The sequence below is a fragment of the Rhinatrema bivittatum genome, chromosome 3 (genome assembly GCF_901001135.1).
Source record: "Rhinatrema bivittatum chromosome 3, aRhiBiv1.1, whole genome shotgun sequence".
Taxonomy (NCBI): Eukaryota; Metazoa; Chordata; class Amphibia; order Gymnophiona; family Rhinatrematidae; genus Rhinatrema; species Rhinatrema bivittatum.
This window is the reverse complement of record NC_042617.1, coordinates 11,236,218-11,251,878: the sequence shown is the minus strand read 5'-3', so window position 1 is coordinate 11,251,878 and position 15,661 is coordinate 11,236,218. Positions and strand designations below refer to the sequence as shown.

Genomic DNA, 15,661 nt, shown 5'->3' with positions numbered 1-15,661 from the left:
TGTGGATAAAGGTGAACCGGTAGATATAGTATACTTGGATTTTCAGAAGGCGTTTGACAAAGTTCCTCATGAGAGGCTTCTAGGAAAAGTAAAAAGTCATGGGATAGGTGGCGATGTCCTTTCGTGGATTGCAAACTGGCTAAAAGACAGGAAACAGAGAGTAGGATTGAATGGGCAATTTTCTCAGTGGAAGGGAGTGGACAGTGAAGTGCCTCAGGGATCTGTATTGGGACCCTTACTGTTCAATATATTTATAAATGATCTGGAAAGAAATACGACGAGTGAGATAATCAAATTTGCAGATGACACAAAATTGTTCAGAGTAGTTAAATCACAAGCAGATTGTGATAAATTGCAGGAAGACCTTGTGAGACTGGAAAATTGGGCATCCAAATGGCAGATGAAATTTAATGTGGATAAGTGCAAGGTGATGCATATAGGGAAAAATAACCCATGCTATAATTACACAATGTTGGGTTCCATATTAGGTGCTACAACCCAAGAAAGAGATCTAGGTGTCATAGTGGATAACACATTGAAATCGTCGGTGCAGTGTGCTGCGGCAGTCAAAAAAGCAAACAGAATGTTGGGAATTATTAGAAAAGGAATGATGAATAAAACGGAAAATGTCATAATGCCTCTGTATCGCTCCATGGTGAGACCGCACCTTGAATACTGTGTACAATTCTGGTCGCCGCATCTCAAAAAAGATATAATTGCGATGGAGAAGGTACAGAGAAGGGCTACCAAAATGATAAGGGGAATGGAACAACTCCCCTATGAGGAAAGACTAAAGAGGTTAGGACTTTTCAGCTTGGAGAAGAGACGACTGAGGGGGGATATGATAGAGGTGTTTAAAATCATGAGAGGTCTAGAACGGGTAGATGTGAATCGGTTATTTACTCTTTCGGATAGTAGAAAGACTAGGGGGCACTCCATGAAGTTAGCAGGGGGCACATTTAAAACTAATCGGAGAAAGTTCTTTTTTACTCAACGCACAATTAAACTCTGGAATTTGTTGCCAGAGAATGTGGTTCGCGCAGTTAGTATAGCTGTGTTTAAAAAAGGATTGGATAAGTTCTTGGAGGAGAAGTCCATTACCTGCTATTAAGTTCACTTAGAGAATAGCCACTGCCATTAGCAATGGTTACATGGAATAGACTTAGTTTTTGGGTACTTGCCAGGTTCTTATGGCCTGGATTGGCCACTGTTGGAAACAGGATGCTGGGCTTGATGGACCCTTGGTCTGACCCAGTATGGCATTTTCTTATGTTCTTATGTCCATCCTTCCGCTCCATGAAGGTGGAACACTAACTACTGGCGACTGGCATCCCGCTCCTTGAATGCCTCTGTGGCTACTGCCGCTCCGTGCAGTGTTTTGCTGCCTCCACTTTATTCACGCCCTCTAGACTTGATGGATCCACAGTGTTTATCCCACACCCCTTTGAAGTCATTCACAGTTTTAGACTTTACCACTTCCTCCGGAAGGGCATTCCAGGCATCCACCACCCTTTCCGTGAAGAAATACTTCCTGACATTGGTTCTTAGTCTTCCTCCCTGGAGCCTCAGCTCCAGGGAGGAAAAGGTGGAAAAGGTGGTTAACTCCCAATTCTCGGATTACCTTGACACCCATAATATACTTCACCCGTCCCAGTTTGATTTCCGTAAGCATTTCAACACGGAAATTCTCTTACTTGCCCTCATAGACACCCTCCTCAAAGGCCTAGATCAAGGTTAATGTTATATCCTAGCCCTCCTTGACATCTCCTCAGCGTTCGACAATATAAGCCACAACCTCCTCCTTTCTCGTCTATCTGACATAGGCATTTCAGGTTCAGCTCACCTCTGGTTTAAATCCTACCTGGCCAATAGACAATACACTGTAAAAATAGGAATTTCTGAATCCTCACATATACCTCTCACCCAAGGTGTCCCACAAGGCTCTTCACTTTCCTCCACTCTTTTCAATATATACCTTTTACCCCTTTGCCAACTCCTCTCTGACCTCGGCCTCAAATCTTTCATATACGCTGATGATGTCCCTCATACCTGAACAAGAATCCATCACCAAATCTCTAAAATTTTGGGAGAACTGTCTCTCCTCCATAAATACCCTCCTCACTAATCTCCATCTAGCACTTAACACTACAAAAACAGAACTGCTCTTCATATCTAATCACCAGGACCCCAAGCTTTCCCTATCAAGTGACCCCTCGTTCAGCTTGATCTCTACACCCCTTTGTTCGTGATCTCGGTGTCATGATTGGCCAGCATCTAAATTTAAAAAAACATATTAACATAGTCTTAATCTTAAAAGAAGGTTTCTACAAGCTCCATGTTATGAAAAAACTCAAACCACTACTCCATTCACATGATTTCCGCACAGTCACACAAGTGACCATCTGCCCAAAAATGGATTTCTGTAACTCACTACTTCTAGGCCTCCCGTAAGCCACCATCAAACCACTTCAAATGTTGCAGAATGCGGTGGCTAGAATCCTCACAAACTCACGCAAATCCGCCCACATAACCCCTGTTCTCAAAGATCTTCATTGGCTCCCCATACCCTCTCGCATCCTTTACAAAACTCTTACCATTATCCACAAAACCATCTACAACCACAACTCCAATTGGCTCGAAGAGCCACAACCACCCCACCAGAACAACTCTCAAAGGTACCCTGCACACCCCCTCCCTCAGGAATGCACATCTCACCTCCAGGAGGGAGCGAGCCCTTTCTGCTGCAGGTCCCCCCCGTTGGAATGCTCTGCCCACTGAACTCCGCATTGAGCCCTGCTCATTCAAATTTAGGAAAAGCTAAAGACCTGGCTCTTTAAGCAGGCATATCCAACAGAGGTCGCCCCGCTTTTCCTCCCAGTCATTTGACATTGTTATATTATTATATTATATTACATTGTTTATTATGTTATTTCATCTGTTTGGAACTAATTAATCATTTGCACTTTATGCCTTTCGCCTTGTTGATTACTCCTTCCGTGCTCTTTCATTTTACTCCCTCTCCCCCCCCCCCCCCCCCCCGTTCGTTGTATTTCTCATAGTTCTATGTAAACCGATATGATGTACCCCCTAATATCAGTATAAAAAAAGCTGTTAAATAAATAAATATAAAGGGACTCACCCCAAGGTCACACAGAGAGTCAGTGACAGAGCTGGGATTAGAACTGAGGCACAGGGAGATAAAGGGACTCACCCCAAGGTCACACAGAGAGTCAATGACAGAGCTGGGATTAGAACTGAGGCACAGGGAGATAAAGGGACTCACCCCAGGATTACATAGAGAGTCAGTGACAGAGCTGGGATTAGAACTGAGGCACAGGGAGATAAAGGGACTCACCCCAGGGTCACACAGAGAGTCAGTGACAGAGCTGGGATTAGAACTGAGGCACAGGGAGATAAAGGGACTCACCCCAGGGTCACACAGAGAGTCATGACAGAGCTGTGATAAGAACTGAGGCACAGGGAGATAAAGGGACTCACCCCAGGGTCACACAGAGAGTCAGTGACAGAGCTGGGATTAGAACTGAGGCACAGGGAGATAAAGGGACTCACCCCAGGGTCACACAGAGAGTCAGTGACAGAGCTGGGATTAGAACTGAGGCACAGGGAGATAAAGGGACTCACCCCAGGGTTACCCAGAGAGTCAGTGACAGAGCCGGGATTAGAACTGAGGCACAGGGAGATAAAGGGACTCACCCGAAGGTCACACAGAGAGTCAGTGACAGAGCTGGGATTAGACCTGAGGCACAGGGAGATAAAGGGACTCACCCCAGGGTCACACAGAGAGTCAGTGACAGAGCTGGGATTAGAACTGAGGCACAGGGAGATAAAGGGACTCACCCCAGGGTCACACAGACAGTCAGTGACAGAGCTGGGATTAGAACTGAGGCACAGGGAGATAAAGGGACTCACCCCAGGGTCACACAGAGAGTCAATGACAGAGCTGGGATTAGAACTGAGGCACAGGGAGATAAAGGGACTCACCCCAGGGTTACATAGAGAGTCAGTGACAGAGCTGGGATTAGACCTGAGGCACAGGGAGATAAAGGGACTCACCCCAGGGTCACACAGAGAGTCAGTGACAGAGCTGGGATTAGAACTGAGGCACAGGGGATAAAGAGACTCACCCCAGGGTCACACAGAGAGTCAGTGACAGTGCTGGGATTAGAACTGAGGCACAGGGGATAAAGAGACTCACCCCAGGGTCACACAGAGAGTCAGTGACAGAGCTGGGATTAGAACCGAGACACAGGGAGATAAAGAGACTCACCCCAGGGCCACACAGAGAGTCAGTGACAGAGCTGGGATTAGACCTGAGGCACAGGGAGATAAAGGGACTCACCCCAGGGTCACACAGAGAGTCAGTGACAAAGCTGGGATTAGAACTGAGGCACAGGGAGATAAAGGGATTCACCCCAGGGTCCCACAGAGAGTCAGTGACAGAGCTGGGATTAGAACTGAGGCACAGGGAGATAAAGGGACTCACCCCAGGGTCACACAGAGAGTCAGTGACAGAGCTGGGATTAGAACTGAGGCACAGGGAGATAAAGGGACTCACCCCAGGGTCACACAGAGAGTCAATGACAGAGCTGGGATTAGAACTGAGGCACAGGGAGATAAAGGGACTCACCCCAGGGCCACACAGAGAGTCAGTGACAGAGCTGGGATTAGAACCGAGACACAGGGAGATAAAGGGATTCACCCCAGGGTCCCACAGAGAGTCAGTGACAGAGATGGGATTAGACCTGAGGCACAGGGAGATAAAGGGACTCACCCCAGGGTCACACAGAGAGTCAGTGACAGAGCTGGGATTAGAACTGAGGCACAGTGAGATAAAGAGACTCACCCCAAGGTCACACAGAGTCAGTGACAGAGCTGGGATTTGCACTCAGGCACAAGGAGATAAAGGATTTACCTCAAGGTCACACAGAGATTCAATGAGATTCAGTGACAGAGCTGGGATTATCACTCAGGGACAAGGAGATAAAGGACTTACCCCAAGGTCACACACAGATTCAGTGGCAAACCTTGAATTCATAAATCTTAGTTTAGTGCTCTAAACATGATGCTGTGCTTCTTCTTTGACCGAGGTGGCAGAAATGTGCTGCCAGGCCGTCCACCCCAAAAGTGGCTGCATGTCTGTTTCTGAAGCTGTAAGTTGTACAGGGTCAAGTGGTCCTGTAAGGTCAAGCTCTCATTAGTAGAAGTAACTGTGACTATAGTAATGATGTCCTTCCCAGGGCTTCTAGTAAGGTAATGGAGGATCAGATCCCTGTGGGTGTGACCCCAGATATGTGCCCTATCACAACTCAGGGTTTTCTGTCCACAGATCATTTTTGAAGGGGTGCGCGGCTCCGGCTATGAAGGGGACATTGCCATTGATGATGTCACTGTGAAAAAGGGGGACTGTCCGAGGAAGCTGGATTCTACCAACAAGGGTAAGAAAATGACCTGGCACTGAAGCCCCATGTCCCCATCATTTAGAGCAGTGCTTCTCAACCTTTTTCCCATGGTGAACACCTGACAGACAGTGCTCACATGTGACACACTGCCATTACAATCCACGGCGGAAATAAAAAGATAAAGATCCAGTATCATTTTTATTGTTAAGAATGACACAAGGGAAAGATACGTATTCTGTCTGAACAGAAACTGCATAAATAATAAACCTCCCATACCAGAACAGCACCAACTTGCAGCACTCAAACAGTAACCACCTTACCTAAGAAAAGGCAACACTGAAAATATTACACCAGGCCTTAAGACACCAATACACCTCCTATTAGTAAAATGGACCAAGAGAGGCTGCTATAGAGCCTTACACAGAAACTACACGCCAGCAGAAAACCTCACCTGAATCACATGTGCTGACCCTCACCTAACAAAGAATAAAGAGACCAAAACACATAACTAGAAGCATGCAGACAAGATTGAATTGGAAACCATAACAAGCCAGAGAGACTGTATGCTGAGGGGGGATATGATAGAGGTGTTTAAAATCATGAGAGGTCTAGAACGGGTAGATGTGAATCGGTTTTTAACTCTTTCAGATAATAGACTAGGGGGCACTCCATGAAGTTAGCATGTGGCACATTTAAAACTAATCAGAGAAAGTTCTTTTTCACTCAACGCACAATTAAACTCTGGAATTTGTTGCCAGGAGATGTGGTTAGTGCAGTTAGTGTAGCTGGGTTTAAAAAAGGATTGGATAAGTTCTTGGAGGAGAAGTCCATTACCTGCTATTAATTAAGTTGACTTAGAAAATAGCCACTGCCATTACAAGCAACAGTAACATGGGATAGACTTAGTGTTTCGGTACTTGCCAGGTTCTTATGGCCTGGATTGGCCTCTGTTGGAAACAGGATGCTGGGCTTGATGGACCCTTGGTCTGACCCACTATGGCATGTTCTTATGTTCTTAAAGGAAAAAGAGAAACTTCACAAGTCCTCATAAAACAAATCAAGAAATATAAAATCAATAGCAATAAAACCATTCTAATAAAAAGAACAGATTATTTCAAAACAGCTGATGAATGAAATAGCCAATAATTAACAACTCAAATAAAAAATTTCCAGACACCAATAAAATATTTCAAAAGAGCCAACACAGAGACCAAATAATTAAAAATGATAAGGATAAAAAAATGCTTTGCTTTCCATACCTGGGAACATTTGATATCTAGGTGCCCTGAGATTGTTTTGAATTAGCAGGACAGTGCGTGGGGGGAGGGGTTACTTGCAACTTTCTCCTCTCAGTTCCCTTTTACACTGGCTTTCTGTCACATACATAAACACATGCTCTTTCTCGCTTTCGTGGGCTCTCAATCGCACACATATACACATGCGCTTTCTCGCTTACGTGGGCTCTCAATCGCACACATATACACATGCTCTTTCTCGCTTACGTGGGCTCTCAATCGCACACACATACACATGCGCTTTCTCGCTTACGTGGGCTCTCAATCGCACACATATACACATGCTCTTTCTCGCTTACGTGGGCTCTCAATCGCACACACATACACATGCTCTTTCTCGCTTACGTGGGCTCTCAATCGCACACATATACACATGCTCTTTCTCGCTTACGTGGGCTCTCAATCGCACACTTATACACATGCTCTTTCTCGCTTACGTGGGCTCTCAATCGCACACATATACACATGCTCTTTCTCGCTTACGTGGGCTCTCAATCGCACACTTATACACATGCTCTTTCTCGCTTACGTGGGCTCTCAATCGCACACATATACACATGCTCTTTCTCGCTTACGTGGGCTCTCAATCGCACACTTATACACATGCTCTTTCTCGCTTACGTGGGCTCTCAATCGCACACATATACACATGCTCTTTCTCGCTTACGTGGGCTCTCAATCGCACACATATACACATGCGCTTTCTTGCTTACGTGGGCTCTCAGTCACACACATATACACTAGAGATGTGATTCGGCCGAACCTTTTGGTTCGGCCTTTGTTATCGGCCCACCACCGGAAATTTTGTTTTCCTGCGGTTCAGGCTGATTTTATTTCGGCTGCCCACGAAATGAAACCCAAAACCCGTCCCAGCCCTTCAAATTGAATTTACAATGGGGGGGAGGGAGGTTGTAAAAAAAAACCAAAACACCCCAACCCTTCAAATTTAATTAATTGCAACCCGCCGAAATTCCCTGGTGGTCCAGCGGGGATCCTGGGAGCAAGACCCGAGTTCAAATCCAAGACATATGGAAGGAAGCAATGACGCCCAGAGCCCTCACATTTCAAGGGACTTGCCAGCCATGTCCTAGCTAGTACACCCCCCCCCCTATTACATAGTAATCTAGAGGCCGATATTCAAATTAAGCTGAGCTCCTACGTTTAAGCACCTGTTAGGAGAGTATTTTCAGCCAAACTTAGAAGCCTAAGTTTTCAGCTGAAAATTCATCTAAATGTAGGGACTTAAGTGTTAGGATTTAAAATGTAGGTCTGCTATTCATTTTCCTAGGTTTAAGCTCCTCACCCTAACTCCATCCCCTGTAGCCTGTCACTTTTTGGGGTTCTAAATTTAAGAGTCTAATGAAACTAGGAGGCTAAATTTAGGTGCTCAGCCCTAGTAAATGTTCCTAAAGGCTGATTTAGGAGCCTAATTCTCAAAGTTAGGCACTTAAACCATTTAAAATCACCTCCAAACAACCAGGTAAGAAACTAGGCAGGCACAATATTCAAAAACAGCGGAGCTTCAAAATGCAGCTACCTAATACCTGCATGCACTAAGCCAGCATGGGGGAGGGGTCTCACTGTCATGGGGGGCTGTTGCCATGATAGTGCCCCCCCCAAAATAACATCACGGCAGCATCGCCCCATAGTTTTGTCTCGTGGCAAAACACCGTGGAGCAAAACAACGTGGCATTGGCCCTTTATGCACGATGGCGGCCCCGAAAGCACAGGACCACGATCGCCTTAAAGGGTCCATCTTAACCTAAAAAAACCCAATCCCCAGAGCCGCTCCCCCTGGGGCTGCCGCTTGAGCCGGCCACAACACCGAGAATAAAAATAAATAAAAAGATGCACGTAGTCGTGTGACAAGCCCTCCGAGCAGGCCATTTCCAGGAAACTGCGAGCCAGGCGGCAGATCATTAGTCCTGCAGGGTTTGCCGCTCGTGTATTATACGTCACCTGGGGGTCTCTGGTGCCGCACTGGAGGTTGCTAAGCTTGTGCACGCCGGGAGAGCGCTCGTTAGAAAACGCGGTGGGAACTTGGGGTCGTGGTCCTGGCTGTTGAACTTCCAGGCAGTACTGATTGTGAAGAGCTCAGTGCACCACATCCTCTTCACAGTCACCAGAGGGCTGCAGGTGGAACATGTCCGGGAGTGGGGGCTGCCACCTCTCATCTTCCGCCACTAATTCTTTTTTTTTTTCTTGCTGAATTGCAGCGGTGGCTCCTCCAGGGAGCGGTGCCTCGGGCCCCCCCAGCGCTGCGGCTGCCTGTGGCCCCCTGACGTTCGTTCTGTACGTGCTCCTCAGATGATACGAAGCAGCGGCTCCCGTTTCCTCAGCGAGAGGTGCCAGACCCTTCCACCACCCCCCTCCCCTCTCTACCACTCCCCCCTGCCCTTCCTGCTCTCCTCCTCCTCCCTCGCTGGCACACCAAAGTGTCCACAACTCTACCAAAGACCGACCAGCGTGACTGCACAAAAAGAAAACCCGCTCCGAACCGGAGGCATTCCTCGCCAAGGTGATCGCGCCTAGAGAACGGGAAAGAGGAGAGAGAGAGAGACAATGAAACATTGGACTGGGACTTCGATAACAAGGGAGTGTAAGAACAAGAAGAACAACAAAAAAAACTATTTGCTTACAACAAACAGGAAAAAGCACAAATTTCTCTGAGACTTTTTCTCTTGCTTGGCTGCAGGAGCCGTTGTGCTACCTACCAGCTCCTCCGTGCTGGGACTGCATCGAGCACACTGCGCTGCCAATAGTTTTAGTACTGTAACTGACCCCCTCCTGCTGTACTGTCCCCCCTTTTTCTAAGGATGTAGAGCCCACGAGCTGCTGACTGTCATATCAAGTCCCTTCCAGCCGCATGTGCTTCCCTAATCCCCCCCATGTACTGCACTACTCATCTGTTCCCCTTATTTGTGCCCTCAGTTTCGGGGTGAGCCAGGAGATCAGCGGGATCCCTCAGCTCCCTGAGCCACCAGACAGTTCTCCAGTTTTTAGGATTTTCTTTGTGTTTTTTTTTGTTATATTCCGCTGTCCCGCGCCCCTCCTGGTTTAGGCGCCCGGGCCAGAAGTCTTCTCACCTTCCGGGAGGGCAAGGCTGGCGGCCACTGAGGTGGGAGCTGCAGGTGCGGCCCTTGTTCATCCCTCCTCACTCAGCGTCACATGCTTTAAATGAAGAAATAAAGAGAGAAAGCCAGCGATCAATGTCTGGAGCTCCTGCTGTTCCCCGGGGGCCTTGATGGCACAGGCTGAGCAGAGGAGAAGATGCAATTGCTGTCATAGGGGCTTACAGGTCACCCGGGAGCAGGAGGACAGGAAAGGCAGCTGGGTTAATGAGGAAAGGAGCCCGTGCCGAAGAGAGCAGGCAGTGAAAAATAAAAAAAAAAGAGGGGACTTCATCTTTCTCCCAGGGCAAAAGGAAGAGCCACCACCTGTAAATGAGGTTTTAATAATATATGCTGCTGCCTGTCTCACCTTTCAGCCCCTGGAGCCAGAGCTCCCAATCTAAGTTTCTGCCTGAGGCAGTGGAGGGGGAATTCACTTGCCCGTGATCACCAGTGGGATTTGAACCCTGGCGTCCATCGCTCACTGCTCTAACCACTGGGAGATTAAGTTACTGAAACATTCATATAAATCTCCCCCGAGCCCTGGTCGTAGGCCGTATCCCCCATGGGGCCCACCCAACAGTGAATCAGGGGAATGGATGCTACGGAAAGTCAGAGCTCAGCGCAGGGGAAGCGATGCATCCTGGGGAATACAAAGTGCTCGCTGGCACCGAATTTGCTTTTTCTGGCTGTAATATGTTCACAACATAGAGGCATCTTCTAAAGAAGCAGGGGCAACTGTGAGTGTGTATACTTGTGCGGGTCTGCAGTCATTTTGTCTTATTTTTCTCTGTGATCTTGCTTTCAGCTCTGACACTGACTCCAGCTGAATGCAGCATCCACAGGGAGCCTCAGAATAGGGCTTCCATCACCTCAGCGACCTTTCCTGGGCATTTATCATTTTTCCATTGCTGAGCTGCTGTAGATTATTCTACTTCACGTTACAGCCTTCAAGCTGAAGCTCCCTACCCGCACTCCTTCCTTCCTCTGGGAGGCTACGGTAGTTTCCAGCTGTGGAAAACTCTTCTCACTGCAAACTAATGCGCCGTGCACACTGCCTCTTACTGTGTAAGATCAGCACCACACACACGTTTGGGGAGAAATGAGTAAAGCGAGACCAGCAGTTCTCTTATACGGTAAGAGGTATGTGTCACTTGGCATGGCTTCTAATTATAATGCAAACCCCTGGGGTACCAGTAATCAACGCGATACTACACCTATAGCCTTCCTTATTGCCCCCAGAAAGGGTCCCTTTTACCCTTGCATGTAATGTTCAGAGATTTGAAAATATCATCAACACAACTGATAAGGGCCGGACTCATTAAGGCTTTTCTCCCATTTTGTGTTTAGGGGAAAACCCCTTAGTGAATCAGGTACTAAATGCCTTCAGGAGCTGCTCCACTCATTACATATGTTGTTCATTTTACCCTCATTGAGGGTGGCTTTGAACTTGCCCTCCCCCTGTTGACATTTCACCCATGCAGTGGTCTTGCCTGCAGACTCTTCTGCTCCTGGATTTGGTACTCTGGCATCACTCTGTGTGAGCAGCTGCTTCAGGATTAAATGGGGACCCGTTTTTGCTTCTGTGCAGCTCACCCTCCGATCACCTTCTAGCATGAGGCTGGAGTGAACGCATGTGGAAACACAATTAGAATAACTAATCCAGGAGTGAAGCTAGCTTTATGGGTGGCGGCATTAGTTACTCCAGGATTGCTGCGGGATCTTTTCTCCTTTTCCCTTCCAGTGTAAACAGAAACAGCATTCAATGTGCGTTTACTACTGGATTAGAGAGGGGGGGGTGTGTGTGTGTGAGTGAGTGAGTACGGATCCACTGCTAAATCACAACGTTCAGTGCTAGTCAACGCTGAGAAAATCAAGTTGGGTTTTAAAAGAGGCTACATTTTATGCTTCCTGAAGGATCTGGACCTTTCTCCTGAGCCTTCGGATAGCACAGGAATGTTTGAGGAGCGGGATTTGAGAAGCATATCCAGGCCTTAGCTGGAGTGAGCCAGGGCTCTCCTGCAGGCTAACTTCCAGTCAGAGTAAGCAGAGGCCTTCCTCCCAACGAGGGGAACCGGCTACCCTGAAGAGGACTTTAAAGCACGCTGGGGGCTAGTTTTCAGAACAAGACAAGTTCATGTTTTGGCTGCTGATGGATCCAGGGCTGCGAAAGCAGGATGAGAACTTGGGGAAGGTTGGACATGGGGTGAAACTCTTTTTGGTTTTTTTCACTTTAATAACTATGTTGTGTGACTATTTACTTTTCAAATAAATTCAGCCTCCGAGTACAGCACAAGAATGCTATAGCGGAGAGCCGGAGGTATGTTATTTGTGTCTGCTTGCCTGGAATATGCTGCACAGGGCACTAAGTGGGTTTATTGCGGTTTTTAATTTGTTTCATTTCAGTGGGACTGCACCAGCACAATGCGGTCAGAAGCGACTCTGCTGATCCTTATTTCACACCGACCTCTATCTTATGCGCTGAACATGCTGTCCACGTTTCTCATGCTGTTTCACAACCAGAGAATGAAGCAAGGGATTCAGCAGGCACCACTGTGAACCTCTGCAGACAGGGACTGCAAAGCTTAGGATATGAATTTACAACCTCCCAACCCTTAATACTGCCCCCAAATTACAGAAGCAGCTTCCCTTACTGACAGGCCGGTGCAGAAAGGTGCCTTCAGCCCTCATTTAAACGCATGTTTTGTGAGCAAAAACCTTACTGCTGATGCACCAAGGAGTTTTCCGCTCACAGAATGTGCGGAAATCCCATGCGGGCATTAAGCAGCGCAGGCCTGACCTGGCTTTTCCTAGCTCTGGAAGCTTCACTCCTGGATCAGAGATGGAGTTAGGTTTCCAGCGCTGCTCTGCAGACACATAAAATAACAGAAAGGGCGCCTCTCCCGTTCCGCCACCCTCAACTGGATAAGTACAATTTATCTGGCTATCTTCTCTTTTTTGACTCTCAGCCCGGTCTCTGTCTTCCTTGGTTTCACCCTGCATATTTTAACTCCGTCACTACCTTGCTTATTTTTAAACTCCCGACGCATTAGCGACTCATTAGCTTGCTGTATTGTGAGTTAAAAAAATGTAATCTGTGCATTAAAAATGTGTGTTTCAATCCAGCATGGAGTTCCTTAAGGCACAGATTACTGCATCAGCTTGTCAGTCAATAGCCGGGCTACTCATGTACCTCCTCTCATCATCCAAACTGTAAACATTTCCCCTCACTCTCAGTCCAGGCTTGGGTTCAAGATCCCACTACTGCCACCATCCATGAGGATGTCTAATATCCTGGTTCCAGACCAAGGACTCCGCTGCTGAGCTAAAGGTGCCTATGCAACTTGCAGTGCTAGATGGAGAACCACTGCCTATGGTAGTGTAGTTGGTCACTTTTGTCCTCTTATTACATCACTGTGATTGAAACGGTAACCTCATAAAGTCCCAAATCCCGGACCTTGCGAACATCCACTAGATAAAGATAATATCAAACAAATGCTAAGATGCTCATCCTTGTCCCTGCTCTTACAACCTTCCTCCTTGAATGCATTTTTATCTACAGTATGAGGGTCCTCTTAACTTTCAGTTGTTCAAGACTTAATGACCTATTACATCAACAGCTTGTGACTGCAGGTCCCAGGATTCATTGGGAATTACAATACCAGAACTGGGTGGTCATACTCTTCAGGACTGTGCTCGACAGATGTAGAAATGGAAATCCATAATTCTTCAAAAGTGCATCATTAATGCTAAAACAGCCAATAAAAGACGTAAGCCAGCAGCGCTAAGACAGCCCCAGACGATTAAAAATCTGCCCTCCATGCCGCTCCAGAGCTTTGGATTGTGTTAGGAAATGCCGCTCTGATATGGCTGTTTGCTAGGGAGATTTGGCAAGAAATGAGAAAAATGTACATTGACTTTCAAGATTTCCGCACTGCAGAAATGCATTAGTTCAGTTTTCGATCAGTTTACAGTGGGGGCCATTAGTCCTGTGGATTCCTGTGCATGACCTCAGCCCAGGTACCCAGGGCCTGTAAAGATGGAAATCCTTATCAGTGTCTGCAGTACATTCACAAAGCCAAGCAGAAACCCTTCAGCCTTTCTGCAAGAGGGTAGGTTACAATACCAGCAGAGCGTGTATAATACTTCAAACACCAGAAGGCCCTGCTGAGCCTGTCAGAAAGCTGTCAAAGGTGCACACCAAGCCTCAAATTAAGGAGAAATTTATTTTTAATATAAGAGATATTCTTCTTTGCAGGGAGTACAGTGCACCCCTGCAGTAGCAGACTCTCTGGGTCAACCCAGTGGAAATATCTTTAAGTGCAAGGCTGCACTGTAATAGCTGCTAAGGAGAACTTGTGAACACCTCCTATTCTAGGGTGACCAGCTGCCCAGCATTTGGAGGGAACTGTCTTGTGTATTTGGCTAAATGGTCTTTTCTCCAAGAACAAGCAGGATAGCAGTCCTCATGCATGGGTGACATCATCGATATACAGCCCGGCACAGAAAACTTATGTCTCATTGAGCATGTTCACGTATGCAATATAACACGCGTCCACGTGGGGTCCCTGCAGTCTCTTCTTTTCCGCAGAGCTTCACATCTTGTGGTCAGGTGAACCTCAACTTTTTCTAAATTTTCCTCTACTTCAATTTAAATGCTTTTTTACATTAATTTTTCACATTTCCTTGTGCGATCGATGTGGGGTCCCCCTCAGCTCTCCTGTTAGCATCTTAGATAGTTTATTTTCATTGTCAATTCCCCGGGGCAGCGGTTCACTCAGTGCCCGCCAGCCATTGACAGCTGCCACCATCGATTTCTATCTTGCGTTCCTACAACGTGTCCACTGCGGGGTTTAAGTGGTGCCCCAGGTATGCAAGGACCATGTCTATCACGGATCCCCCATGATAGATGTCCTCTTCCTTGGGGCATCGTACAACATCTGGGGTAGCAGCAAGTGTGCCAAGATGACCCCAAAAGGATGAAAGATCTGGCTTGACAAGATGGAGTGCCTCTTAGGGCCGGAAAAGTACGATCCATTGGTATCAATATCGGAGGCATTGGCAATGAGGGACTTTGGAGCCGCACCAATGGACACTGAGCCATCAACATTGGCGGGGCCACCAGTTTCCATTGAGGTCATCCGCTACCAGGAACACTGGAGACAGACCATCGTCTGATTTCTCCAGATCTAGGAAATTGGGTTCGTCGCCCTTGACCTCAGCACCAGGGAAGAACTGATCTGAGCATCATGGGAAGCCAAAGAAGCATCAGTCCCTGTGGATGCACAGTGCCAGGCAAAGGGATGCATCAGCCTCTGCTGTGATGCCCCCAAAGCAACCCCATGGCGAGGAGAGCCGATCCTCCATTAATGCCATAGGTATGACATGGTCTCCATTGGTCCTGAGGACTGCCATTGGTCCTCTTCTTGTTCTGAAGAAGATCTGGTCATGCCTCCTGAATCCCAGCCTGTCTCAGTATCAGCGAACTTCGAGGAGGAACTGGAGAGGCACAAGCAGCTGATCGTGGAAAAATTGATGCAAAGCATTGGTGCCGCAGCACCAATGGAACCAACACTGTCACAGTCATTCCTCAAGCTGCTGTAGAATCCCTGAATGCACTCAACAGCATGTTACCAACCGCATCCCCAGTGTCAATTCCCAGGATGGCATTGATGCTCTGCGGGGCACTGGCACCACCACCAGCTCATCCAATGCACATCCCTGGTTCCTCAGAGGAGGAAGCTCCCCCAATGCTGAGGGAGTCACCGGGGCCCAGGCCAAAATAGCCAATTCAATCGGTGCCTGCACCACTGGCTGGGGACTGAGCGCTTAGGGC

At 47.5% G+C, this 15,661-nt stretch overlaps 1 protein-coding gene across 5 annotated transcripts in view; it reads left to right on the top strand.

The window, feature by feature from the left end:
* MDGA1 (MAM domain containing glycosylphosphatidylinositol anchor 1) overlaps positions 1 to 13,214 on the top strand; it is a 506,987-nt gene extending 493,773 nt beyond the window's left edge. The window contains exons 15-16 of one of the 5 annotated variants that reach the window (XM_029592906.1): positions 5,348 to 5,456; positions 12,232 to 13,214. In XM_029592906.1, coding sequence (XP_029448766.1) covers positions 5,348 to 5,456; positions 12,232 to 12,482 — 360 coding nt within the window. In that variant the 3' untranslated portion in view covers positions 12,483 to 13,214. Of the gene's footprint in view, positions 1 to 5,347; positions 5,457 to 8,931; positions 12,154 to 12,231 lie in introns of those variants that run through there. The other 4 variants (XM_029592908.1, XM_029592909.1, XM_029592910.1 and 1 more) reach the window with 4 other exon arrangements.
* The last annotated feature ends 2,447 nt before the right edge of the window (positions 13,215 to 15,661 follow it).